The sequence below is a fragment of the Vigna unguiculata genome, chromosome 8, assembly GCF_004118075.2.
Source record: "Vigna unguiculata cultivar IT97K-499-35 chromosome 8, ASM411807v1, whole genome shotgun sequence".
Taxonomy (NCBI): Eukaryota; Viridiplantae; Streptophyta; class Magnoliopsida; order Fabales; family Fabaceae; genus Vigna; species Vigna unguiculata.
In genome coordinates, this window is record NC_040286.1 from 6930550 (window position 1) to 6954429 (window position 23880).

The 23880-nt window shown below is 33.1% G+C and overlaps 2 protein-coding genes across 4 annotated transcripts; one reads left to right on the forward strand and one right to left on the reverse strand.

Annotated features, from left to right (window-relative positions):
• Window positions 1-448: 448 nt before the first annotated feature.
• Window positions 449-4068, reverse strand: LOC114194171 (pentatricopeptide repeat-containing protein At4g21065-like). Its single transcript, XM_028084262.1, has 2 exons — window positions 3315-4068; window positions 449-1903 (listed from the first exon to the last, which is right to left on the reverse strand). The coding sequence occupies exons 1-2, from the start codon at window positions 4020-4022 to the stop codon at window positions 761-763; spliced, it is 1851 nt and encodes a 616-aa protein (XP_027940063.1). The 5' UTR covers window positions 4023-4068; the 3' UTR covers window positions 449-760.
• On the forward strand, window positions 3907-22819 carry LOC114194172 (AFG1-like ATPase). 3 transcript variants are annotated; one of them, XR_003606349.1, is made up of 15 exons: window positions 3907-4002; window positions 4337-4603; window positions 4770-4906; window positions 5058-5194; window positions 5424-5569; window positions 9128-9207; window positions 9318-9575; window positions 11132-11242; window positions 11421-11543; window positions 12266-12390; window positions 12466-12535; window positions 14045-14137; window positions 14370-14497; window positions 15627-15735; window positions 21605-21725. XR_003606349.1 is itself a non-coding variant. In XM_028084263.1 (15 exons), exons 2-15 carry the CDS (start codon window positions 4477-4479, stop codon window positions 22516-22518), a joined length of 1779 nt encoding a protein of 592 aa, XP_027940064.1. In that variant the 5' UTR covers window positions 3907-4002; window positions 4337-4476; the 3' UTR covers window positions 22519-22819. The 3 variants fall into 3 exon arrangements, 2 of the variants coding, with proteins under 2 accessions (XP_027940064.1, XP_027940065.1); XM_028084263.1 differs by lacking the exon at window positions 15627-15735 and adding an exon at window positions 22417-22819 and having other exon boundaries at window positions 21605-21746; XM_028084264.1 differs by lacking the exons at window positions 3907-4002; window positions 15627-15735 and adding an exon at window positions 22417-22819 and having other exon boundaries at window positions 4470-4603; window positions 4770-4869; window positions 21605-21746.
• Window positions 22820-23880: the final 1061 nt, after the last annotated feature.

Genomic DNA, 23880 nt, shown 5'->3' on the forward strand with positions numbered 1-23880 from the left:
AATGTTTAGAGGAACTATTTATACGGATTTTTAGAAGAAAAGGAATGAGATTTTCTTCTTAAGAAACTATATATATATATATATATATATATATATATATATATAAATTAATTTAAATTTACAGAGAATTAGTTTCATATTTATATTTCTTTTGAAAAAAAATCTTTTTAAGGAATTTTGTTCAAACATAATTCCATAGGCTATAATTAATTGAAGTTCATCCTTCTCTTTTAGAAGTATTAGCAACAGTGGCTGATGAATTCGTGTTGTTTCACTCACACTGTGAAGTAAAAGGCTAGAAAAGAAAGATACCGAAGTCTTGCACAAAAAGCGATCTTAAATAAATTATATATATTTTTTTATAGATAGATAGTGAAACAAAATCCAAATAAATTTTCACAATGTCTCTTATAATTAACACTCAATTATATTTAGCATAATTTCGCAATGCAACCCAACTTCAATCTTTATAGACGACACAATCATGAATACATCTCTTCATAAATGTAGGAAAAATGTGTTCCTCTTTCATTCATTTAGTCCCTTGTATCTCCTCAATCACATTAAATAACCTAGTGAGTCCAATGATACAAACCTATATTTGCATCTTAACTTCAACAAAATTTCTATTTTTTAAAAGGGTTTTAGCACACAATCAAAACATGCTGACGCCCCTTTCAATCAAGATTTAGCACATGATGAAAACATTATCAGACTTCAACAAGACAATAGAACACCTACGATGCCTCTTACCTATTTGTTACCAGAAGTCTCCACAGGAACACAAACCATTCTTGAAATGGTGGAAGCGATTGCGGTCCCTCACCACAATCTCTCGCGCATAAACCTTAGAAATGAACTTAGTAGCAGAGTGGCAATCTTCACAAACACGCAAGTTCTTCACAATTCTAATTGGTGTTCCAGGGGGTGTACTCAGAAGAGCAAAAGCAATAGCAAGCTTTTCACTGTGTCTATACAAAGCATCTTCCTTATCCTCTTCATCAATGTCAAGCAACACCTGTGATGTTGCAGCCACATACCCTGCTCTCTTAATCTCCTTTCCCATCTCATCCACCATTTCATATATTTCTTTGTACTTATCATGTGACTTATCCCCAGCAACAAACTCGTACATTTCATTATTCATCTCAATCATGGTGCTCCCTGGAATCTTCCTCATCCCCTTCACACCCATCATCTCCCTAACCTTCCTCTTCTTCTCCCAGCGCATCAATTTTGCGTAAATGTTCGACAGCAACACATAGTTAGACTCGTGCATTGGCTCGCTCTTGATTAGTTCCTTAGCCACGCTCTCACCGAGCCTCAGCTCACCACGAGCATTACAAGCAGTGACTATGCTTCTCCATATGACCTGGTTTGGCTCAACTGGCATGGCTCCAACAAACTCCACAGCCTCCTTCACAAGCCCTGCTCTACTCAACATATCAACCATGCAGCCATAATGCTCAATCTTTGGCACAATGTTGAACCTGTTCTCCATGGTTTTGAAATAGTAATGCCCCTTATCAACCAGTCCTGAGTGACTACAGGCATAAAGCACCCCAACAAAAGCAACATCATCAGGCTCCACCCCTTGTTCCACCATCTCATCAAAAAGAGAAACAGCCTCCAATCCGCGACCGTGCATTGCCAAACCAACAATCACCGAAGTCCATGAAACTATGGTCCTCGTTTCCATTTCCCTGAAAATTTTCACAGCTCTGTCAACATCACCACACTTCGCAAACATGTCTATCATTGCATTGCACAACTTCTCAGACTTCGTTATGCTCTTCCTCTCAACATACGACTCCAACCACTTCCCCAACTCAAGCGCACCCAAATCAGCACACGCAGACAAAACTATAACCATGGTGATCTCGTCGGGACACATCCCTGTAACCTGCATGGACGTTGTCAAATCAATGTTTAAATTATGAATCACTAAACAAATTTTTGAATTGTGAATCATAATTTGCATCTAATTTTAGGATCAAAGAAATGAAAAATAGCTTCAGATATTCATATAGATTACACATAATGCTCAGAGTAATAAATTTAAACAAGAAATAGATTAGCTGCTAAGCCATATATCTCATAAAACAAGGTGAGGAAGATATTCCAAGAATATTTTATTCAAAGTCATATAAGCTTGTCACCTCTATAGTGAGGTTAACAAGACCAAGATTAAAATGAAATATGCAGATTGGTGGGTAATCTGAAGCAACAGGGTCAAAAACCATCATTTTCAAGTATTCTTAAGGAGTTGCAGTATAACCCTGACACGACATTGAATTCCATGGTCAGGTCATGGATATAGGATTAAAATGAAGAAAATGCAGGTAATTTGAGCCTATGGTCATGCATATTTTGAATTCACAAAGGTCAACAATTTTGTATAATTATTGCATGAAGATGTTTTTATGTTGAGTCATAAAAAATAATATTTTGATTACCTTAGATAACGTAATACATGACCAAATGTTAAGACACGCCTCTTTCATACATCATTCTTATTACACCTATCCTGATTCACTATTACGTGGACTTACATTGGATGTGATTAATTTCAACATTGTATGAAAAACATGGTAGGTTAACTAGAGCAACATCTCACGATGAAGGCCAACTACCATATTCACGAAATTATACCAACACCTCCACAATGATGTTCAAATGTTTTCACAAATTTAAAGTAGTATGCAAGAGCTGTAGCAAGGATTACATAGTTACATAGTTTGAACGTTAATGTGAGCAAAGGTTTCTAGAGGATATATCAAAGAATTGACAATATCAAACACAAATTTAATCATTTTCACATCTCTAGAATAAAAGGAACTTGTAGTTGTTTGTTATTTCTTTTTTCAAATATTGTAATTTAATTGTGTTTTCAAATTTTATTTTATCGTACCATTATATGTTTAATATTAATTAGGTACTCAAAATTTATACTAATTTGGTATATTATTTGAACTTTTATGTAATTTAATATTTTGTTTAATTTTTTTACGATTCTTCTATTAAAATTTTATGAAAATAATTTTCTTATTTACATGTACAGGCAGTTTTAGACAATTTATCATTCTTTTTCAACCAAATTTGCGGATCGTAGCAAGAATAATAAAAAATTATTTATTACTGTCATTATAATAGATAAATCAAAGAATAAAAATGTAGAATACCTTTTTAAAATTATTTCATCTTTCGTCGTTTGTGAAGGCATTGATTTTATTTATAAAATGATTTTTAATTTACTTTTCAATTTTTATCAGTAGAAAATAAGTGAGAAAGTGGAAGGTAGATTTAACAGCTACCTGCATCTCTCTGAACAGCGAAACTGCACGTGTGGAATTCCCGGCACGTGCGTAGCCTCCTATCATGGTGCTCCATGTCACCAAATCGCGGTCAGTACTTTCATCGAACACTTTCTGAGCAGAGTTCGGTTTAGACCCTTCCTCACAACAGCAATACATGTGGATCATGGCGTTCCGCACGTGGATATCCTCTTCGAAGCCGAACTTCACCACGGCGGAGTGGACCGCCATCCCCAGGGCCAAGCTCTCGATGCCGGCGCAGGCCTTGAGGACGAAGGGGAAGGTGAACTTGTTGGGCGAAACGGCGTGCCGGAGCATGAAGCGGTAGAAATGAAGAGCGCGGGGCTTGGCGTGCGTTGTTTGGGCAAAGGCTCTGATGAACGTGTTGAAGAGAAAAGCGTCGTGAAAGGCGCGACGGCGAGGGGTAGCCTCGTCATTCCGGTCTTCGGGGAATGTGACGGAGGCGGCGTAGTGAACGGCGTCGATGTTGGAGGCGGTGGAAGCGAACTTGGTGAGGACGAGAGGGTTGTGGTGGAGGCCAAGCTTGAGGATGAAGGCGTGAATTCGCGTGAGGGTGGCGAGCGTGTCGCACGTGCGGAGGAGCACCAAGCAGGTTTGTTCGGCGGCGCGTCGTTTCGTGGTGTCCGGAGGGAGTGGGACTTGGAGTTGGAGGCGTGAGAGGGTGGTGGTGAGTGCTGTTAATTGCATTGCTTCATTTTTATTTTCTTGTTGGAGAGTTCTTAAAAGCGGAATTACCTACATTTAAATCGTAAGGCAAGGAAAGGGAGGGTATAAAACTATAAAATTAAACAAATAAATTATAAAAACTTTAAAAACTCAAATAAAATATTTAAATTTATCATAAAATCATATAAAAAATATTATTATTGTTATTACATTAGTAATAAAATGGTCTAAACTTTGAAGTAGGTATCTTTCATTCTCATTGTCCGATCAAAAAAAGCCAGAGCAAGTCGAGTACAATATTAATGTTGCACTTCTGTTTTCACTTTCCAATTTAGTTTCTTTTGGTGGTGAGGGAAGCAGCCACGTCACTTACATACACGTTCTCTCTTACTCGCCTCTGTTATTACAACCAAATTTCTCATGAAATGCAAGTACAGAAGTTCATTCACTTTTGAAAACAAAATCTCTCCAAAAAATGAGAAGAATATGGAATCTTCTCTCCAAATCCAAACAACTCGCGGCGTTTTCAAGCTCAGCCTCCAAATTCCGCGTCACTGCGTTTCGCTCTTATTGCGATCAATCGAATCGGCAGAACCTTCCAGGTTAATCTCTATTCACATTTTCAATTTGATTTCAATTCCGTTATCATAATCATCCACGTTCTGTTGTAATTTGATTTTAGGAATTAACTGTCAATTAACTTTGTTTTTCATCTTTTGAATGGAATTCGCGATTTGTTAATTTCTGTGCGGAATTGTTGCTTTCCAGGCCCGCTTGTTCAGTACAAAAGTCTAGTTGATCAAGGGAAATTGCAGTATGATCCTTACCAAGAGAGTGTTGCTTCAGAGCTTGAGAGTTTGCTTGCCAGGTTGGAGCAGTATGAGAAAGATATGGAGGAGTATCATGTATAATTGGAATTGGATGTTCTATTACTAATTCATTTGTTGCACTAACCAGCATGTTTTTCTTCTCTTTAAATTTATTTGCAGGGCTTGGTTTTTATTTTGTGTTTGTGTTTGTGTATGTGGTTTTTGAATTTGTCCTCACTGTTGGTAGGTGAATCTAGCTAATTGGGAGAAGCAGCGGGAGAATGAGCGGCGGAGACTTCTTATGGAGGAAGTTGAGCTGCACCAGAAGGATGAGGACTGGTGGAAGCGGTTGAACAATAAGCTTACTGAAAGATGGGCATCCCGGTGAGTTCTGGGTTAATCTAACATGGTTTTGATTCAACTGGAGGCTTAAGACGATGCAATTTCACTGTTTCTATGGATTTTCAATGATGGTTGTAATTTCAAATTCAACTTCTGTCTGTTTACTGCAGATTTTATTACATTTTTCTGTCTTGGTTGGAATGTGTTCTGTGATTGAAGCTACTTGTATTGTGACATGTATTGAAGCTACATGTCCTTTTCCGTGATTCAGGAAAAGACCTGCGAATATGGAGTCAGGGGTGGGGAAATGGGTATCGTATCTTAAACGTGAGAAGAAGTTGGATTCACTTGTTGGTCGTCGTCCAACTGCTCCTCCAGCTCCTAAAGGACTTTACATATATGGCAATGTTGGCAGCGGTATTTACCTTGTTCTTTTCTTCTTTTGGATTGTTATGCTTACCAATGATGCAAACTTATATCAGGCTCATTTGATTTCTAAATATTAATTATGTATAGACATTACACTAGGGTACAGCTGATGTCTAAAATATAAGACATCCGGACACTATACACACACACACACATTAAATGTGACCAACATTACAAAAGTCTAATTTGAGAATTAAGATTCATATATTACCCTCAAAACAAGTTATTAAATAGATTTACAATTTCTATTATGATGCCTAAATGTAGTCTCTAGTTGCAACTCATCACGGGATAATTTTGCAACTTCTACAATTTCATACTTATTAAGATGGAATTGTTGAATAGAAAAATGGGCACTTTCTACAACAAAGTAGAACACTCCTTTTTCAAAATTATGTTCCCAAAAAATTTTGGGGAAAGCCAGACGTACTGTCACTTATTTAATTAACAGATCACCTTTTACTGTTTTGTCATTAAAAAGTTCAATGGAAGTTCTCTGCTCATTCTGTCCACATATAACTCATACAGTTTACCTTCCACCAAGAATATTTGGGTTTGTTTCATTTGTACATGTTCACAGACAACAAAGGGGAAAACTAGACCCTACGGCTAATAAATGTGTTTTCTTAGGGTACTTTGTCACACAAAAATAAGTTTTTTCATCCTCTTTCCAAAAAATTTGTGCCAATGGGGAAGTTAGTTATTTTAACCATCCTCATCTTCAAGGGAGAGTTTAAGAGAGAAAGATGATAAGCCTTTTATGTGTCCAAATTTGTCTTTGGAATCCGAAAATGAAGAAAAAGAAAAAAGAAATTCAAAAGAGTAATACAAGTGAAACTGAAGTTGAGGGAGAGAGTAGAGGTGAATCAAAATCTTGAATCTAGGTAAAAATCCTGAATGTGCTGGACCAATTATTAGACAACATGATGATGCAATATTTGGCAAAAATATGGTGTACACCCGAAGATGAAAGGTCATTCCAGGATGTACTCATGTTCAAGAGTTCAATCCTATATCATTTCATGAGGTAAATGTGTCTGGTCTAGTAAATTTTGATTCTGCTGTGATAAACTTCCTTCTGTAGAACTAGTTGCACAGGTAGACCAGAATCTAGATTTCCCAATTGCTCTTAATAAAGGAACTAGAGCCCGCACTAAACCACCTTACCCTTTAAAAAACTATTTGTCCTTTAAAAAATTCTCAGCTACCCCTACCCATAGAACCTTCCTCACAAGCTTAAATACTACAATTATACCTTCTTCTATATATGAGGCATTAATTGACAAAAAATGGAAACAAGCCATGGATTTGGAAATTGAGACATTCAAAAAGAACAATACTTGTAAACTAGTAACCCTACCACTTAAAAAAAGAAAAAAAAATGGGTGTAAGTGGGTTTACACAGGAAAATACAAGCCTGATGGAACTATTGAGAGGTATAAGGTTAGTTGGTGTGGGGCCCAAAGAATGAGTGGGCTTCTTCAACCAATAGCGCATGAAGGCACCAAGACATGGTGGGGAAAAATATACCTAAGAAAGAAGAACCCAGGAGCTGAGGTGGCAGGCAGTTAGAGGAGAGAAAAATTATGGAGGTGAACAGAGAGATTCTATTTGTATTCAGTTTTGATGAGAGTTGGGGAGGGGGTGGATTTTATATTGAAAGAGGAGAGGAACCGTTTGGGTTGCTCTAGAGAGGAGCGTAGCTCTGATTTGGATTTGTTATCCTTCTATTTTTCTGTTTTTGCTAACAGAATAATACCTAAATCAGTTTTCTTTTCATTCTTTTCTTTTTCTCTATGCTTTTAAGGTGTGGGTCTGTATCAGTTGGTGGCTAAGGGCTCACTTCAACTAAATGGATTGGATTACATAAAGACCTTTGCACCAATTACAAAAATGAACATGTGTAGGTTTAGTTATGAATAGGAGATCAACTATTGGATATTACACCTTCCTTGGTGGAAACCTAGTAATTTGGAAGAATAAAAAACAAAGTGTGGTAGCTAGATCTAGGCCAAAGCAGAATTTTGAGCAATGGCTCAAGGAATATGTGAACTGTTATGGCTGAAAATTATACTAGAAGACTTGAAGATAAAGTGGGCTAAAACTAGGAGGTTATATTGTGATAATAAATCTCCAATCAGCATAGCTCAAATCCTGTACAACATGATAGAACTAAACATATTGAAGTAGTAGATAAACATTTTATCAAAGAAAAGCTTGACAGGGACTTGATTTGGATCCCATATGTGTCTACTCAAGGACAGCTTGCAGACATACTCATCAAGGGGTTTAACCGCAACAACTTTGAGAGAATTGTATCCAATGTGGGAATTGAGAACACTTTTTCACCAATTTGAGGGCTAGTGTTGATATATTTTAGTTTAGATTTTATTCTGTCAAGATATTTTAGGAAATTTTTGATTTTATTCCTATTGATTTTAATATTGTATATTGGTTGTATCTTGGTTTTAATACTAGCATATCAATCTGACAATTTTAGGGATTTGTTTCCCAAAATACGTTGTGCTTGTTTCCTAAATTATCCATCCAATGTATGTGTATATATATATATATATATATATATATATATATATATATATATATATATATATATATATATATCAGATGTATGTAATGAGTCTCCTAATATCTACATCAACAAAGTTCATCATGAAGAATTTCATTCTTTCATGAGTAAGTTTTTTATTTTATAACGAGGAACTTGACCGAAATCTTAATTCATGACTAAAATGTCTACAATATTAAAGAAAAGTGGTAATGAATTTTATAACTTTAGAATGAAAATTAAAGAGGGATCAAGTTAGTCCAAGAGTGTTTTTCAAATAGTTCCTCCTCATTCTAATAGTTACTCCATTCAAGAGTATTTTTCAATAGGTACTCCTCATTCCAACAATTACTCAATTGAAGAGTATTTTTCAAGAGTTACTCCTCATTCTAATAGTTACTCGATTCAAGAGTATTTTTCAAGAGTTACTCCCCATTCTAATAGCTACTCCATTCAAGAGTATTTGTGTGTCAATGTACACCATAGAGTATATTATTAGGGTAAATAGTTGGTTCTGAATAACTAGTATTGATATATTTCGTTTTAAAGAAAGAAAAATAGTCTTGGTACAAAATTTTTAATTTTGCTAGTTTTGTTTGAACTCTGTTTATAGTTGATGTATTTGAACATATATTTGGTCTTTAATAATTGTCACGTATTTTATTAAAGGAAAAATTAACTTTAATATGAAATTAACCTTGAAGGGAGCCTTTTACCCTTTTCTTTTTACTTAGTAAATTTGAAATCCTCGATAACTGCCTTCAAGGTTAATTTCATATTAACGTTAATTATCCCATTAACCCATTAATAAACACAAATAGCATTTGCTAAAGACCAAACACATACTTGAATTGTCAAACTACTGTAATTAAGGATATGTAACAACATCCAATAATTTCCTATCTATCATAAATACACACACACACACACAAAATATCCAACTCTTCTCTAACTATGTTGGTTCAATTCTCATGTTGAAGGGAAGACAATGTTGATGGACATGTTCTATAGTTCTACTAAAGGAATTGTAAAACATCGAAAAAGGTATCACTTTCATGAGGTGAGTCTTATATGTTGCTTTCTAGAATGTATGGACCATCTTACCTTTCTTAGAGCATTGGTAATTATTAAGAACATGGTGTTGAAAACAAATCCTTCGCTAATATCCAGGCCATGCTCAGAATTAATGAACATATGCACAAGATATGGAAGAGCCAAATGGAAGAGAAGCCTTTGCAATCGACTGTTGCTGGTTGGATTATGAGTCTTCCATTTGACATGAAAGCTAAGGAGTGGTTGGCTGCAGAGGAAAGATACAAGCAAGATATGCAAATAAAGAACATTCTTCCAGCTGTAGCGGATAAGTTTTTCCTAGATGGAGAAGAAAATGAAAAAGGAGCTAGCATTTTGTGCTTTGATGAGATACAGGTAAAGGAAAATTCATACATTTTGTTATAATGAATTCCTCATATTTGTATCCTAATTATTGTTTCCTTGCCACTATCCATCAAACCTTGATTTTATCACTTGGAGGTAATAGATTTGATATACTACTTTCTTTTATTTAATAATTAGAGTTAGAATGTAATTAGCCATTAGCTATTAGGTGTTAAACTTTTTTAGTCATTAGTTAACACAAATTTTAGGAAATTAGGATCATTGATTCCTAATTATTAGGCAAGAATTTACTGTATTTGATTCTACAAATTAGTATAAATAGATGACATTTTCTTATATGCCAGCATTAGTTTAGGTTTACTTCTGATCCCTGTTTTTGTCTCCTGGCTAAATAGTAGTAGCCCCCTTGGCCATTGCATGCTTTAATGACTGTTGCAACCAGAATCACCCTCTCTTGGTGACCACCAAGCTTTTTTCGCAGCTCTATGTGTGTTTTACATACCCATAACTAATTTCCTAAGACGACCTACTTGACAACACACCCTTTGCCTCCTTACTCACACTCAAGTGTCCCTTTTTTAGGTTCCGTTCCCTTGGCTTTTGACAAGTACCACTCAAATACTGCTATTGTGGTGACTTACATTATTGTTTTGTTGATTCCATGTGAAAAATTGAATGGGACAAGCAACTACAGCTCGTGGGTTGTTGTTGCTCAGTTGTAATTCTAGGGTCAAGGTCGTGAGGACCACTGGACCAAACAAGCCAAAGATATTCCAAGCATTGATCAAGCTCGATGGAAGCAAATTGATGCCTCTATGTGTAGCGTTCTCTGGTTTCCAAAGACAAGAGATTTTAGTCCAACTCTAATTAAACTCTAAGAATTTCTTATCATTCTCTGATCTTGCCCAACTCTCATTCTTCATTGTTATGCATCTTAACCTGAATCATCCCATGCTCCCGTGTAATATAAAAATACATTAAATGTTCGTCGCAGTGGATAAACCATTATATCTAATAACAACTTTTCAAATAAATCCCTTTAAAATAATTAATTATCATCTCATTTACTTATTTTTCTTTATTATTATAATTTTACAATGTCTTACAATCATACCTATGGTCCTCAAGTTAATAAAAGTGTTTTATCCCCTTTTGATTTGATTCGTTCATATATTTGAGGTCCTAGTTGCATCAGTTAAACTTTGGGTTTGAATTACTTTGTTATTTTCAGTGATGACTTTTCCCAATGTACTTGGTTATTCTTAATGTTGATGACATTGTCATCACTAGTGACGATGAGACTTGAATTCGACGCCTCAAAGAGCACTTTTCACAATAGTTTCATACCAAAGATTTAGGTTCTCTCAAACATTTCTTAGGCATTGAAGTTGCCCCCATCCTCTTTTTGCTTGTATGCTCTATTTTCTTATGTGCAATCTTTATGGATTGCTTTTCTAGAAATATTTCCCCTACCTATATGTATACTTCAATTTCATTTCATAGTATCTAGTGAAAACTCTGATGGCATTGAAGCACCACTGTTTTTAGTGTAGAATATGACTAAGTTTTGGTACTCTATATTTCAGACCGTTGATGTATTTGCTATTGTGGCTTTATCTGGAATTCTAAGCAGATTGCTGAGCAGTGGAACTATAATTGTGGCTACCAGTAATCGAGCACCAAGCGACTTAAATGAGGTGTTTTCTTTAGTAGTCAATCTTTCACAGTACCTGCTATCATTTTAACCAGTTTTTAGTTGTGTTAGAGTCAATAACTACACCATTGACATTGCTTATAATTTCTGTTTTAGAAGAATTAGATCCCCTCTCGACATAGACAAATTGGAAACAAGTTCTCACTCTTGCTTTTGTGCAGGCTGGTATGCAAAAGGAAATATTTCAGAAACTTGTCTCCAAATTGGAAGACCATTGTGAGAAGGTATTGATAGGGAGTGAAATTGACTACCGTCGTTTTATAGCACAAAAATCAGAAAACCAGGTGAGAATTGAAGTTATTTTTGTTCTGAACCTGGCTCAATTATGAAAAAATAACTTGTGCAAATGTGATGTCAATTTCTTTCATAGTAGAGGATGGGTAATGTGACAACAACAACAACAACCAAGTCTTTTCAATTTAGGAATATGATTAGCACCAACGCAGTCACTGTTTTAGGTTTTTAAAACTAATACATCTATACATGACGTAATATTACATCTCAAATACATTCTCTTTTATCTCTCTTTTTCTCTCTATACATAAAATCTTACAATTTTTAAAAAAGTCACATCTAAGTCTTTTTAACTGGTAATATATTGGTCAATCCAATGTTATAGAAATTTGTGGTCAACCTACCCAGCATTAAACTAGACTGTTATTTAGTTATGTGGATCTCTTAGTTTTTGCTCAGCTACCCTTTCCCGTAACTTTATGGTATGGATCATGAGCTTTATCAACTTATAATTTGCTTAATTTTGTGTATCTTCATCGTTAGAAATTATGTACAAGAACAACAACATCAAAGTCTTGTTCCACTACGTGAGGTCAGCTCTATGGATCATAACGTGATCATCTCACAACACCATTTGGCACAGTTAAAAGCCACAATAATTAGGATTATTATATGGTGGATATGTACCATTATGTAATCACAATAGTTGGGTAATCTTATTATGCATTTTGAAATTGGAATATATTGGTTTTTAACGGCTATAGATACGTAGGTGCACTTTTTGTGGCCTATCGAAAAGGAAGCAATCAATGAATTTGAGAAAAAGTGGCATGATGTAACAAGCAGATTGGGAGGAAGAATAGTTTCTAATACCACCATCTCAGTGATGTTTGGAAGGTATCCTATGTAACTTTAGTTCTGTTAAATGAGATGAATAATAAACATTGACAGTATAATTTCGTTCTATGCCAGGACACTTGAGGTTCCCGAAAGCGTTGATGGAGTTGCACGCTTTACATTTGAATATCTCTGTGGTCGTCCGGTACATTATTTCTCTTAATTTGTCTGTTTTCCAAAATACTTTTCCAACTAATGCAATTAGTAAATAGCCTTAATTGCCATTTTGGTCTTGGTATTTATTGTATTCAATTTTGTATCATTATTAATAAATGGTTTAATGTGGTTCTTTGACTTCAAGTGGACGTAAATGGTCCCCTATTTTCTGAAAATTGAAGCAACTTTGTACCTTTGTCTAAATTAACTTACCACTATTAGCCTCGATTGGTGACAATGTCACTTAAATAAACATTGACACTAATTAGCAACAACTTTTTAGTGATAGTTTAAAATTGTTGTGTTAATTAACATCATAATTTTAAGTCAATTTGGATCGAAGAGAACAAACTGGATTGATTTAAAAAATAAGGGAACAGTTTGATTCATTTATTAATTGGGGGATGAAATTGAACAATATAAATAAATAGTAGGACCAGAAAAGTTATTAAGTCTTTAAATATTTTTGTGTGGTTTACTTTTATTTATTTTTCTTAAATGGCAAGTTGATATTATGTGTTTCATTAAACTGTTCATGGCCCAAATGGGTAAGAACAACTTACAAGAGTTAGTTCATACTTCACACGTATGGTGGAACATTTGATTTAACTCTTTGCCTTCTGATGTTTATTCTTGTTTTGGTGACCTTTGTAACTACTATTGCCTTGAGGGTAGTAAAGGTAGAGGGAAGGAAGGTATTAGAGTACAGATTTAGAATAATGTAAAACTTTCTTTGATAATAAGGTAGGACTTGGAATCCAAAACTGTTTAGAAGTGCTTCAAAGGTATCCTCTCAACCCTGATTGGTTATATTGAAAATATTTCAAAATTGATCCCACAATTTAGGGATTTCTTAAACTATAGAAATACATGTATTTACAGCATATTCCTACTCTGATTACAACATAGAATTAGTTATATTTATAGCAATAAACAATTGAAATTTCTTAGAACAAACTTTAAAATTAACTCAACCACAACCCCTCACGCCAAAAACCAAACATCTCAAGTTGGACTAAATATTTGTGGATGGTCTAATAGCGAGTGGCAAGATAGGCCCAACAAGCCTCGCTACGATAGGCCCAATTTATAAGTTGAGGTTTGCAGCTACTTATAGATTATAATTTGGTCATATTTATAGTTGATGTGAGATCTCCAACAGAATTATTATATAACTCTTTAATAATAAACAAATTAGCCTTCAAAGTTTTTGAGTTAGGAATGTTTAACCTGAAGAAGGAAAGGAGGGATAAGGCTAAGTTGAGTGAAAATCTAGTTGGAGAAAGGGTACCCAAAATACCACCATGGATTGATGTTTAGGTGGTTGGTTGTGAAGACCTTAAGGATTGTACAAATCCTATGCTTTGTTGTTATTCCCTTGCTTCTTTATTACTATTTGGCTTGCATTCAAATCATGATTTTAATTCTTCAGTGTGATTTTTCATATGCAAGCAGGTGCACATGAGATGCTCTCTCTCTAATTATTTTTTATTTTCAGTTGGGTGCTGCAGATTATATTGCAGTTGCTGAAAACTTTCACACTGTTTTCATATCTGATATTCCAGTAATGAGTATGCGCATCCGTGACAAGGTATTATCAGTACAAATAAGTTAGTTAGCCCCAATGTAGTGATAATTGCCTAATTTACTGCTGCAAAATATTATCAGAAACTGGCTTTCTTATTCTGCATCAGTATATTTTTAAAGATATTCCTCAAGTACATTACTTAATTTTTTATCTATTATCCTTTGCATTTCTTTACAGTACACTTGTTTCTGCTATCCGTGTCCTGTTTTGAGAAAAATAAAATTCTACATTTCAGGCACGGAGATTTATTACCCTTATTGATGAGTTATACAATCATCATTGCTGTCTATGTTGTTTGGCATCCTCTTCAATTGATGAATTATTTCAAGGAACTGAGGAGGGCACACTTTTTGACTTAGAAAGGTAATTTTATCTGTTTTGTGAGCTATATGATGCATGAAGAGCTTTGGATTACATAGTATAATTGTTTTAGACCTGCCTCACCAGAAGTAAAACTAAACTAGTGTAACAGGGTGACCCTAAGGTTTCTCCATTGTTGTCCTAGACATTAGTCATTTTATGTTCTTAGGCCCATGTTTCCTTTATTTTCAAAAGAGTTCGTTGAATCATTTAAGTGTGATGTGTGTCAGTGAGCAAAACACCATTGTGCCACATATTCTCCTTGTAATAGAAAGTGTTGATTCTTTTGAATTAATTCACTCTAATATATGGGTCGTGCATCAAATTCTAGTATTACCAAATGCTAAATGATTCCTCACTTTTATTGAAGATTTTATTCATATCACATGGATTTTCCTCATGAAAGAAAATTTTGAAATTTTTTCTTTATTTATAAAACTTTTTTGTATGATACACTCATGATTTTGGAAGTCAGTTAAATGTGTGCATACTGATTATGGGAGGGGACATGTAAAACCATCACATGTTCTTTTTGAAAATGGTGTTGTTCATGAAAGAAAATGTGTGGATACACAACAAAAATATATTTTTGAAAAAAAGATAGGCACCTCCTTGAAGTGACTTGGGTCATTCTTTTCCAAGTGCCTATCCTTAAGTCTTATTAGGGGCAGGCTATCGCTGCCTGCCTCATTAACAAATTACTCATGCGTGTTCTGAATGCTTTTAGTCTTGTTAAATCTATATCATCTTTCTTTCTATTTGTTCATTTTGTCTAGCCTACAAATTCTTCATTTTTGGGTGTGTTGCATTTTTGTCCATTTTAACAGTTAGTTTCCAGGGAAATTAGACCCTAAAGTCATTAAGTACATATTCATTGGTTATGTTTCTGATAAAAAAGGTTTATCTTTGTTACCATCCTGAGTCAGAAAATTATACCTCCATGGATGTCACTTTTCATGAAATTGAATCTTTTTACACGTGTCCTCAACATCAGAGGGGAGTTCTATAGAAGTTGAGCCTTTTGAGTCACTTGAGACGGTTCATTTAATTTAGGAATCTTCTCATATTGTTATTATCCTTGATACATCCTGCAAGGCCGTTTCTGATGAGGGAAATTTTGTTTCTAAGCCAGGATCAATACTAGATATTAGTGATACAAAGAGTCTCTTTCGTATACAATATCAATGGAGACAGGGGATCCCACACTAGTCCAAGAACAGCTCCACTCTTCTGAGCTGGATGTAAGTGTTTATACTTATGAACCTCTAGAAAATTCCTTGAATAGTAACTCTGAGCCTAACCTTAATGATGTGCCTATTGCCTAGAGAAAAGGAAAACAATCAATTTGTGTCCACTAAGCACCTTTGTGTGCAACACCAAATTTTTCTCTGTGGCATTCATGTATTTAGAGTTCCTACATTAGTACAAGAGGCATTAAAGGATAAGAATTAGATTTAAACCATAAATGAAGAGATGAGTGTCATAGCAAAGAATCAGACTTAGGAGATTGTTGACTGGTCACAAGATAAAGAGGTTGTAGGCGTAGGTGGATCTACACTGTAAAATATTGTCTAATAACACATTAGATCATTACCAAGCAAGCTCAATTGCAAAAAGATATACTCAAACCTACGATGTTAGTTAAGAGGAAACATTTTCTTCTAAGGCATAGATGAATAAGGTTAGAATCATTGTCTTGTTGGCAACACACTTTGGGTGGGAGCTACTTCTATGGTATAGATGAATAAGGTTAGAATCATTGTCTTGTTGGCAACACACTTTAGTTGGGAGCTATAATGGTTTGATATGAAAAATGTATTTTTGCATGGGCATCTAGAAGGAGTCGATATGGAGATCCCACATGACTTTGGATCTATTGAAGAGAGAGAGGAATAAGATGTTTATGCCGAAGAAAGCCTTGTATGGACTAAAAACACTCACCCATGCTTGGTTTGCGAGACTAACTTAAATTATGATTTCCTTGGGATACCATTGATGTCAAGGTGATCATACCCTATCTATCAAACATTCCTTTGAAGGGAAACTTACTCTTCTCTTCGTTCATGTGTATGAGCATGAGAAACGGATCTTGAAAGAAAAGTTTGCTGCTCAATTCGAGAAGGATCTAACAAAACATAAAGTTCTTCCTTGGAATAGAAGTTGCGTACTCTAAAAGGAGCATCTTTATCTTCCAAAGGAGGTATGTTCTAGGCCTGATCATAGAAATGAGTAAGATGGATTGCAAGGCCACTAGATTGCGTATAGAATAAAGCCATAGAACTGGGAGTGACAAAGATAGTTTTCTAGTGAATAAAGGCCAATATCAAAGACATGTAGGGAAGCTTACTTATTTAGCTCACACTATATTAGACATAGCTTCTATTGTGAGTGTGGTTAGTTAGTTCATCAAGATCCAAGAATGACATTTTCGGGCTATGAATAGAATCCTCAATATTTGAAGACAAGTCCATGAAGGGAATTGTTGATCAAGATGAATGGAAAATGAAATATAGAGATATATGTTGATGCAAACTATGTTTAGTTTGTTATTGATAGGAGGTCTACCTCATGATATTGCATGCTCTTGAGTGGAAGGTCTAGTGTGGAGGCAAAATTTCGAGTTATGGAACAAGGGGCATGTGATTGCTATGGTTGAATAGTATTAAAGTGAAATGAAGAATCTTTGACCTGCTTTTGTAATAATAAATCAATTATTAGTATTGCTCAAAATAGATTTCAACATATTATGCCCAACTACATAGAGATAGACCAATACTTCATCAAAGAAAAACTGGATAATGGCTAGGGATGGCAACGGGGCGGGGCGGGTACGGGTATCATGATCCCATCCCCATCCCCATAATAAAAATTCATCCCCATCCCCATCCCCAAACCCAACGGGTATACAACTTTTGACCCATCCCCATCCCCACCGGGTAACGGTACCCATACCCATACCCATTTTTTTATTGTTCCATATATCAATTAAATATTTTTTATAAAAAAAATTTAAAAATCACACCAACGGAATCATGATACTATCAAAATATTCAATATTAAAATAACATACTCTTTTTGATTTTCATGATGTCAAATATTAAGAAAAATATTATAATAGTATAAATCTCAAATTAAAGTATCAAATAACAACTAAATAAAATTCAAATAATTATATAAAAGCTAAAAAATTACACATTACTAAAATTTTATAATAACCAAAATATTTATTAATTTTACAAATGATCAGTGGTTTCATTTGCATTCGATCCACCTACACATAGAAAAAAAATGAAAAATTAGATATGATATAATAATTGAAATTGAAAATTTTAATTACTAGAATATAATGTACCTTCTTCATCAGATTCATTTTCACTCATGAGAACATCTTTTCCTTTTAATTTTTTAACACCTACAAACACCAAATGTAGAATATTAGATGAGAATTCACAAAAAATACTAACAAAAAATATTAATAAATTTGAGTAACTTACCTAGATGGTTTGAGTTCCATATCCAACTTCTTGTACACATCAAAGCCTCTATAGTAAATAATTAAACATTATCATGAAACAAAAAATAAATAATAAATAAAATTATCATAAAGGAGTAAAGATAATTAAATGTGTGACCCAAATTTGAGAATATCCATTTGAACATAACATAACGGAAAAAAAAATGTATAATTAAGATTATGATAAAAGGAAAAGTACCTTGAAGATCTGCTTAAACCTTAAAGAACAAGCCAAATAATTAAATGAGAGTAAAAAAGTGTATAACCAAAGTAACAAAAAGAAGAGCTACAAAATAAGAGTCAAACATTTTCATGAAAATAAATAAATAAATAAAGATAATCAAATGTGTAACCTAAAAATTATTTCATAGAATGAAATTGAGGAACACCTATTTGAACATAACCATGTACAAAGAGTAAAAATTATGTAATAAGAAGAAGAAAAATTACCTTCAAAATTAAATCTTGAAAAACAAACCAGACAATTGAGAGAGTAAACAAAGTGTATAACAAAAAACAAAGAGAATGAGAAATATGTTATATATATATATATATATATATATATATATATATATATATTATATTATATATTATATTACTATGTATATATATATATTATATGTGTGGATATCTTATGTTTATATATATATATAATTATTTATATATATTATATTATATTATATATTATATTATTATTACTATGTATATATATTATATGTGTGGATATCTTATGTTTATATATATATATATATATATATATATATTTTTATAGATATATATTTATTTTAAGTATATATTATATTATATAATAATATAAATATAATAATATATATTATATTATTATGTATATATATTATATGTATATGCGTAGATATTTTATGCTTATATATATATATATATATATATATATATATATATATATATATATATATTTCTTTTAAATTTTTATAAATTTGTCATGTTATAAATTTGTTTATAAAAGATCTCACTAGTTAAATGATTAATTTGTTTTATACGTATATATTATATATATTATATTATATTATTATGTATATATATTATATGTATATTATATTATATTATATTATATTATATTATATTACATGTATATGTGTAAATATATATATATATATATATATATATATATATATAAAAGTATATTTTATTTATATGTATATATACTATATTATATTATATTATATTATATTATATTATATTTTATGTGTAAATATATTATTTATTTATATATATTTTTTAGATTATTTAATAAATTATAAATAGTTTAGTAATTTAAGCGGGAACGGGTATTTGGGCGGGTATATATATATCCCCATCCCCATCCCCATCCCCAGTTGAAAATTTCGGGTATTACCCATACCCATACCCATACCCAGTCAAAGTGGGGATTCCCCGTCAAAACGGGGACGGGTTCGGGTGATACCCACGGGCACGGGTTTATTTGCCATCTCTAATAATGGCCTTATAATTGCTTCCTACATTCCCTTAGAACTTCAACAAGCAAAATTGTTTACAAAGAGTCTTTACACATAGCGATTTCATAATCTTATATGCAAGTTGGGAATAATAGATATTCATTTACCAACCTAGGGGAAAGTGTTGATTTACGAGAAGATATTATCATTATGTTGAGTTACAAAGATCTGTTGTTAAATATTGTAATTATTTATTGTAATTATTTCTGGGTGGTAAAGTTCTATATGTACCATGTCATGATATTTGAAGAGGTTTTAGATTTTATTCTATCAAGATATTTAGGAAGTTTCAGATTTTATTCCTATTGGTTTTAATTTTGTATATTGACTGTATCTTGGTTTATTACTAGCATATCAATCCTTGAATCTTGGGGATTTGTTTCCTAGCATAGGTTGTGCTTGTTTCCTAAGTTATCCATTCAATATATGTTTGTATGTATGTATGTCAGTATATATGTTAGATGTATGTATTGAGACTGAATAAGAGAGAAATTATTTTTTTCTAATTTTGAGATTCCCACATGCCTACATCACCCCAACTACCATGATCATCATAATTTCCCCCAATCTATAAAAGGAAAAAGTTATTTGAATGCCACTTTATAGAATAAAATACGATAAATCTTACCTAATAATCAGGAAATAGTGATCTTAATTCCCTAGTATATATGATAGCTAATGACTAATAAATTTGTAACAGCTAATGACTAATTACATTGTAACACTTCCTCTCAAGCTGGGACATACATGTCATATGCACCTTAGCTTGTTGCAAATGCAATCAATCCAAGGACCTCTAAGGGATTAGTGAACTTGTTAACCAACTTGGTCACTAAAATTGACAAAAACAGTTGTGTTCTTTAGAGAGCATCTTTTCTCTCACATAGTGATAGTCATTCTCTATGTGCTTAGTTCTTTCATGGAAAGATTGGATTTGATGCAATGTGATGTGCAACTTGATTGTTACAAATAAACTTTGTCCCAAGGATGTCACCAATCTTTTACTCTGGTAGAAGTTGCGTGAGCCATAACACGATATTCTGCATTTGTATTGTTTCCAGCAATTGTGTTTTGGTTCTTGCTACTCCATGGGATGAAGTTCCCTCCAATAATAAGAACACAATACCCAAAGTTGATCTTCTATCTAATGATGATCTTACCCAACCCACTTACAAATAACAAGTGGTCTTAGTATTGCCTTTGTCTTCGTATAATAATCCTTTTCCTAGAGCATTTTTTATGTATCAGAGAATGTGTCACAGCATCTCAATGACTATCACAAAGGGCATTTAGAAACTCACTAACAACACTAACAAGGAAAGTGATATCGGGTAACTGAGGCGCAAATGAAGCTTGGTGGTCTCTAGGGGGAGGGTGGTTCTAGTTGCAGCGGTTACTAGAGGAATAAAACAATCGTTAACAATACATGACACCCATGTTGTGTGCTGTAGGGAACACCTGTTTGTTCATCGTAGGAGGACTACAGCCCTCTGGCAATTTTTGGGTTAGACATTGCTCTACCTGATACTTATTGTTGAGAATAAAGAAAATAGGGATTGAGATTAATCTCCTTTATGTATAAACCACACATAGGGTAATCTATTTATAATAGAGAGAGGTACAAGTAAAAAGAGTAACTGAAAATAAAAAGATTAAATAGAAGATATTGTTTGATATTGTGGTTATCAATATCTAACAATATCTTAATAATATCAAACAATATCTAACACTTATGATACTTATATTGTTGCATATTTCCATTATGCACTTTTTGTGGGAGCCCTTTTTGCTTTATTTGCAGGATTGGTAAAATCTTTGGTGGGACATACTCTTAAACTTTAGGTCAAATCCATTTTTGGGTCACTGTTTTTCGGGGTTAATCTGACCCTCTTTCCCATGGATTTTGCAGGGGTTTACTATCAATGCATTTGAATCAGTTTTCCTCCTCATTTTTCATGTATTTTGAAGTCTTTTTACTAGAAGTTTCCAAATAATGAATTAAGCAATGCGGACTTGAGACTTATCAGCTTTGCTTTTGATAGTATTGTCCTAATTAAATGATTCACAGTTAACTGAACCTTCTCACTCCTGTTTTGATTCCAGTTTCCAGTTCGAAACAGAGATCGATGGTGGGAAACTTCGTCGCAATGTCTTGGCAGAAGGCAGGGTGAGCTCAGCAGGTGCCCCTTCTAGTATCACATCCATACTATCTGGTCAAGAAGAGTTGTTTGCTTTTCACAGAGCTGTAAGTAGCAACTGTTCTCTGCTTTTAGTATAGAAAGTATTAGTAAAAGAGAAATTAATCAATATAAAGGCCAAGGGATATATTAACAAAGGGTTAATTATGTTTATGTTTGTAGTTCATGAACTTAGATGTAAAATTAGAATTCATCTCAGTACGAAACTTTGATACGTTTTAGTCCATACATTTCAAAAGTGAATTAATATAGTCTTTTTAATGAAGTTATGTTAAATTTTTTTACATGTCAAACGTGTTTTCTGGCTGACATTGAAGCGAGAATGTGTTAAACAACATTAATATCTCAAATGATAGCATGAAAGGTGTTTGGTACGTAAACAAAATTTAATATAATTGGATTAAAAGGATTATATCTATTCATTTTTAAAAGTTTACAGACTAAAATGTATCAAAGTTTCAAACAGAGACAAATTCTAATTTCGTGTCTAAAATTCATTTTTAAAGTTCATGGACTAAAAACATATTTAATCTATTTAAAAATCAAAATATCTTTTATGGAGTCTAAAATATTAGTGACATTTCTAAATTTTTGTGTCAAAATCTTAATCGTCAAACAAAATAGGATGGAAGGAGTGTCTCCTAAATTATTTGTACAACTCCTATACTTGGATGGAGTAAGTAAATTACCTATTAACATTTGAGTCTTCCTTTGTAGGTCTCGCGGCTGATTGAAATGCAAACTCCATTATACTTGGATGGAGTAAGTAATTTCCACCCCTATTTTCAGAGGATATATAAACAGTCACAACAATTGTGACAGCCTATATTCTGATCCATTAACCTGATTTTATTTTCTTTTTGAATTTCCTTGTTCTGCCTGAAGTTGTTGTCTGACGTTATATTGACTTTATATCCTTGGTGTAATCATCTGTCAATACTGGTGCAGTAATAAGCACCAAAGACTTGACGAGTGATCAAATTAATGACATGTTTATTCTTTAGTCCTTACAAATAAGGGAGGAAACAAGGATACCTCCTTCGGGGCAATCAAACCCCCTCAGTGAACAAAAATTTCTGTGTCTATTTTAATTTAATATATTTGAACATGATTTCATGAGTCCGAGGAATTCTGTATAGGAATGATCCATCTTTAACATCAGCTTTCTCAAATACTACATTATTTTCTTTACATTAAAATTCTTCTTTTGTCCTCTAATTTGTTTGAAAAATTTAATTAGATTCATAATTTTTATTCGGTATAATTAAGTCCTTTAGTTGTTAAAAGTATCTAATTAGGTCATTTTCATTAGATTGACATTAGTATTTTGTTTTTTCATTGTTATTCTTTTATTTTAATTTTTTACCAAGTGGCAGTGACAGTGACAGTGACTTGTGTTTAATTTAGTTTTTATATTTATAATTTTAACTCAATTTAATCATAATTTTGTTTTTTTTAAATGGAACAATTAGGGATATAAAAAAATTCATATATGCAGGTATCTGCGAACAAAACCTGTAACAGATAGAAAATGGATATTAAAATTGGATATCCGCAAATAACAAATACGGATATTTTTTATACTCACATGTTAGCCGGATAGGTATGAATATCATAGTATTTATATCGTAAGAAAACACGTGCACAAATTACAGACCTTAATTGAAAGACACGTGCACAAATTTTAATTTCACTAAATAACTCGGGTAATTTTGGTATATTAAAATGTTGGGGGCAGCAAGAAATCTTATTTTGCATGATCATTAGTTAATGCACAACTTTTTTAGAAATTCCAAGTTAAATTACCTATTAAATTAAAAGCCTTTTCTTCCTGTACCGGAGGAATTTCTCGTGGCACCACCAATAATTCAATACACCAAAATTTCCGTACGAGTTTATATGAACTGTACGTGTGTTGTTCACCGTTTGGGTCTCTCTTCCTGTATCTCCAAAACTTTTTCTGCACCTCAAATATCCTTTAACATTTAAATAAAGTCACATCTCCAAAATTACATCTCCAAACTTAATTTTAATTATTGATTTCTGAAAGTCAAAATATATTATCAAAAATCGATTTTCGAAAGTCAAAATACATTATTAGAAGTGAAGTTTCAAAAGTCAAAATATTAATTCTATTTTTAATATTTTTAATTTTATTTAAATTTATGTTTTCTAAATTTT

Coding starts and splice junctions, on each gene's coding strand:
- LOC114194172 (XM_028084263.1), top strand. CDS start 4,477: ATGAGAAGAATATGGAATCTTCTCTCCAAATCCAAACAACTCGCGGCG. Junction 11,243..11,420: donor CACCAAGCGACTTAAATGAG/GTGTTTTCTTTA, acceptor GCTTTTGTGCAG/GCTGGTATGCAAAAGGAAAT. Junction 12,391..12,465: donor ATCTCAGTGATGTTTGGAAG/GTATCCTATGTA, acceptor GTTCTATGCCAG/GACACTTGAGGTTCCCGAAA.
- LOC114194171 (XM_028084262.1), bottom strand. CDS start 4,022: ATGCAATTAACAGCACTCACCACCACCCTCTCACGCCTCCAACTCCAA. Junction 1,904..3,314: donor CGCTGTTCAGAGAGATGCAG/GTAGCTGTTAAA, acceptor ACGTCCATGCAG/GTTACAGGGATGTGTCCCGA.